This window comes from Sinocyclocheilus anshuiensis, unplaced genomic scaffold, assembly GCF_001515605.1.
Source record: "Sinocyclocheilus anshuiensis isolate Anshui unplaced genomic scaffold, SAMN03320099.WGS_v1.1 scaffold2020, whole genome shotgun sequence".
Taxonomy (NCBI): domain Eukaryota; kingdom Metazoa; phylum Chordata; class Actinopteri; order Cypriniformes; family Cyprinidae; genus Sinocyclocheilus; species Sinocyclocheilus anshuiensis.
Window position 1 is genome coordinate 420,753 of NW_015557276.1, and position 3,492 is coordinate 424,244.

Genomic DNA, 3,492 nt, shown 5'->3' on the forward strand with positions numbered 1-3,492 from the left:
TATGATTAAATATAAATATATATATATATATATATATATATATATATATATGGATTAAAATTGAAATATGATTGAAATATGTACTTTTTTTCTTGTTTTGTTTAAATATTATATTTTTCTCATTTAATACTTTACTTTAGAAGCTACAGAAGATACTTCACAGAAGACGAAATAATTACAATTCACCCTGATCTTCAAAATTCAAAAAGTTTCCACCCACTGGCCCCTAATCCATTGTGTTTCTTTCTGGAGCATCAGTGAATGTTTGTATTTTTTGTAATGTCTGCAGCTGTGTCTTAATCACAAATAGTATGATATAAATAACTTATTGTAATATAAATGACAGTTGTCATTTGTGACATTCTGTTACAGTAAAGCAGGGGTTCTCAATGCTGGCCCTCGAGGTCCAGTTTCCTGCAGATTTTAGCGCCAACCTTGATCAAACTCACCTGTCTGTAACTTTCTAGTGATCCTGAATACATTTATTTATTTCATTTTTTGCAAAACATTACAAATATTTTCAATAATATAGAATTATACAAAACACATACCATATTCCTTGTTATTTTTTCGAGATTTATTTATGTTTGCTTTGGAGACAACATCATTGTGAAGACCATTTATAAGAAGTAGCCGCTGATTAATTTTTGAGCAAGAAATGAAATCAGTCTCAGTTGGCCTGACTACAGACACCCTTATGACAGGCTTCACAGTGAGCAGTTTCATGCGGCCCATTAACTCTGCCAATAAACACTGAGGATCTGTTCGTTTCACCCAGGTTATCTCTGTAGCATTTCACGCGGATATTTTTAACCAGTCTCTCAACCAGCACATCAATGTTTTCCACTGGGAAGTTTGGATCCTCCCACTGAGCTTCGGTGCATCTCCTGCACTTCTGTTTGAAGCGTCGCACTTTAATGGTTCCCCGATTCCTTGCCGTGTTCAGGTGGAAATGAAACAGCACCCGCACTCTTTTAGACCCCCAGGTTTTTCTACAAAGAGAACACCTGAATCTACAAATGAAATGGAGAATGGATGGTTTAGTGCACTCTATACTGATACTTCTAGGACCATTCATTAGTACAGTGTGTCTGATATTTTAATGATTAATTGATATATCTTTTATTTTACCAGGTTGGCAGTATTTGGCAGTATTTATATCAAAATGTTGTTGTTGATTAAGTCTCCATTTAACTAGTTGTGAGGCAGGGAATGACTGCATATGGTCATGTGCATGTTTATGGATATTGCATTCATGACACATAAACTTGAATTTAGATTCTTTACATTTAATTTATAATGTTTTAACACAGGGAATCAACTAAATATCCCACAAAGTCGCCTATTTTAGCAACTGGCTTAGCCTTAATTGTTTGTTTAAAAATGATAACATTAACAAGGAAAAATACATCTAAAGCATTTATTAATCTTAATGTTAATTGCAACATTTACTAATACATAAAACCAAAAGTTGTATTTGTTAATGCACATGAGCTTACATGGACAGTTGTATTTTTATTAACTAAAATTAACAAAGAAATATATAAATACTGTAACAAATGTACGGCTCATTGTTAGTTGCTGTAGTAAAGTGTTACTGAGTTGTTTTTACAAATCTCAACATTTTTTCTTATAGACCATCAAGTCACTCCTTACTTTATGTTGTCAAGCAGTTTCTTATGAATATTAACTCTAAAAAGGGCGACGTATCGTGTGGGGATACAAGCATTTGAGACGCTGTGGGGAGAGGCAGGGAAAGTGTATAGGTCCCATTTCTTGGTTTCATGTTGAAAGGGTGTTTGTTGTGAATATTTAGATCTGGTCACTTTGTTCATACATTCTTTGTTTAGCTCACAGGCAGCATTTAAAAACAACATGACCACCTGTAATGGGGAATCTACTGACCTTCAGATAAATGTTGATATATTTCACATATTTTCAATATTTGGAGGGGACTTACATGTTTAAATAGTTGTTGTTAAGCGTTAGCTTATTACGTTGATGTTGAAATTTTATGAATTTAATTTTTACATTTTTCATAATCTGTAAATGACTGCATCACCCCTTTGGGAGTATAAATTAACTGAAAAAAAAAAAAAAAGAATGCTTGTTTGGCAAAAACGTTTTAGCAACATATTTTAAAACTTTTATTCTCTCATTACTTAAACTAAACATTCTTTGTAAAATTCTGTTGAACACTAAGTATAATGCCTATTTATGAATATATTAGCCTACTCTATCAATATTTAATATGCAAATTTCTTGGGCCTATAAATTATCAATATGGTCAAAACTTTACATTCTTTTTTTTTCAGTGAATTTATATCCCCAAAGGGGCGAAGTATCCTGGGGGATGCAAATATTAAAATTAAAAAATAAAATAGATGTATTAAAAAATATAAATTAATTTTCTGATTTCTCTTTATGGTCTTGCCCTTTTTAGGGTTAAAATAAGTGAAAAGTTGCAATTAGCATGTCAGGGCATTCATCTAAAATTGATCCTATTCAACTGTAACATGTTTAGTCCTGCCCACTCTGTCAAACTCAAACCAATCAAATCTATCTATTGTTCTCTCTGTCTGCAAGACCTATACAACTTCAAACTACAAAGCTTTTTAAACCAGATTCTGCACTAAATAAACAATAAAGCATAAGACACATTTGTGCTTGCATTATTAGTCTTAACAGTCTAAATACACAAACAAATGTTTGCTATCTTTTACTGTGGTAAAGTTGTGCTCTTACTGTGCAAAGGAGCCAGAAATGTACTGGTGCCAATCCCGAGCTGGACTGTTTTCCACAATCGTCTCATCAATTTCAATGTTCCAAGTGTCGTCATGAAGCTCGCTTATTTTCTCCTGTAAAGAACTGTTCCACAGCGATATCATGTCTGTTTCCTCACAGAGATCTCGTAGGAATGATGCTCTGCTCTCTTATTACCCACTATATATACAGCTAAGCTCTCAATTCACTAAAAACGAAACTGAAAGTTATGAGTAGGTATCTGTTTTCTACAACACAAGAGTGAACACTGCTTTTGCAAGTCAAAGAGACAGTGAATACGTAAGAATAAGTTACTTATGAGCAGTAATAATGTTTGAATGGTATTTATTATTTTACTGTATATGCATGGAGAACCTCCTGGATTTCCTGATGTCTAATCCAACTACCAAACTTTTATAATCTGTATTAACACATAAAGCTGCTAACAATAATTTTGTTGTCTTACTGAAATTAATCAGTGGATTCATAATCAATAAATAAATCAATTTAATTAATAGGCTGTTCAATGAACTAATAAAACATTGAAATGGGTGTGTAGATAAACATTGTGCAGTCCTTTAAAACTGTATTATAATGTATTTAACCTAAAATGATGGAACTATAACTATAACATCTATAACTATAGGCTACTGTAGGCAATAACAACTAGCCATTTACTGTATATCAAATAATTTCAGATAACAGAGACCGCGGTCACACTTTTTTATT

The 3,492-nt window shown here is 32.5% G+C and overlaps 1 protein-coding gene across 1 annotated transcript; it reads right to left on the reverse strand.

The window, feature by feature from the left end:
* Positions 1–638: 638 nt before the first annotated feature.
* Positions 639–2,902, reverse strand: LOC107679054 (receptor-transporting protein 3-like). The gene is made up of 2 exons (XM_016474469.1): positions 2,746–2,902; positions 639–1,013 (listed from the first exon to the last, which is right to left on the reverse strand). The coding sequence occupies exons 1-2, from the start codon at positions 2,886–2,888 to the stop codon at positions 671–673; spliced, it is 486 nt and encodes a 161-aa protein (XP_016329955.1). The 5' UTR covers positions 2,889–2,902; the 3' UTR covers positions 639–670.
* Between the last annotated feature and the right edge of the window lie 590 nt (positions 2,903–3,492).

Excerpts from the sequence above, each read along its gene's own strand:
- LOC107679054 (XM_016474469.1), bottom strand. The coding sequence starts at position 2,888 with ATGATATCGCTGTGGAACAGTTCTTTACAGGAGAAAATAAGCGAGCTT. Across the intron at positions 1,014-2,745 it reads ATTTCTGGCTCCTTTGCACA|ATTCAGGTGTTCTCTTTGTA; the intron begins GTAAGAGCACAA and ends TTTCATTTGTAG.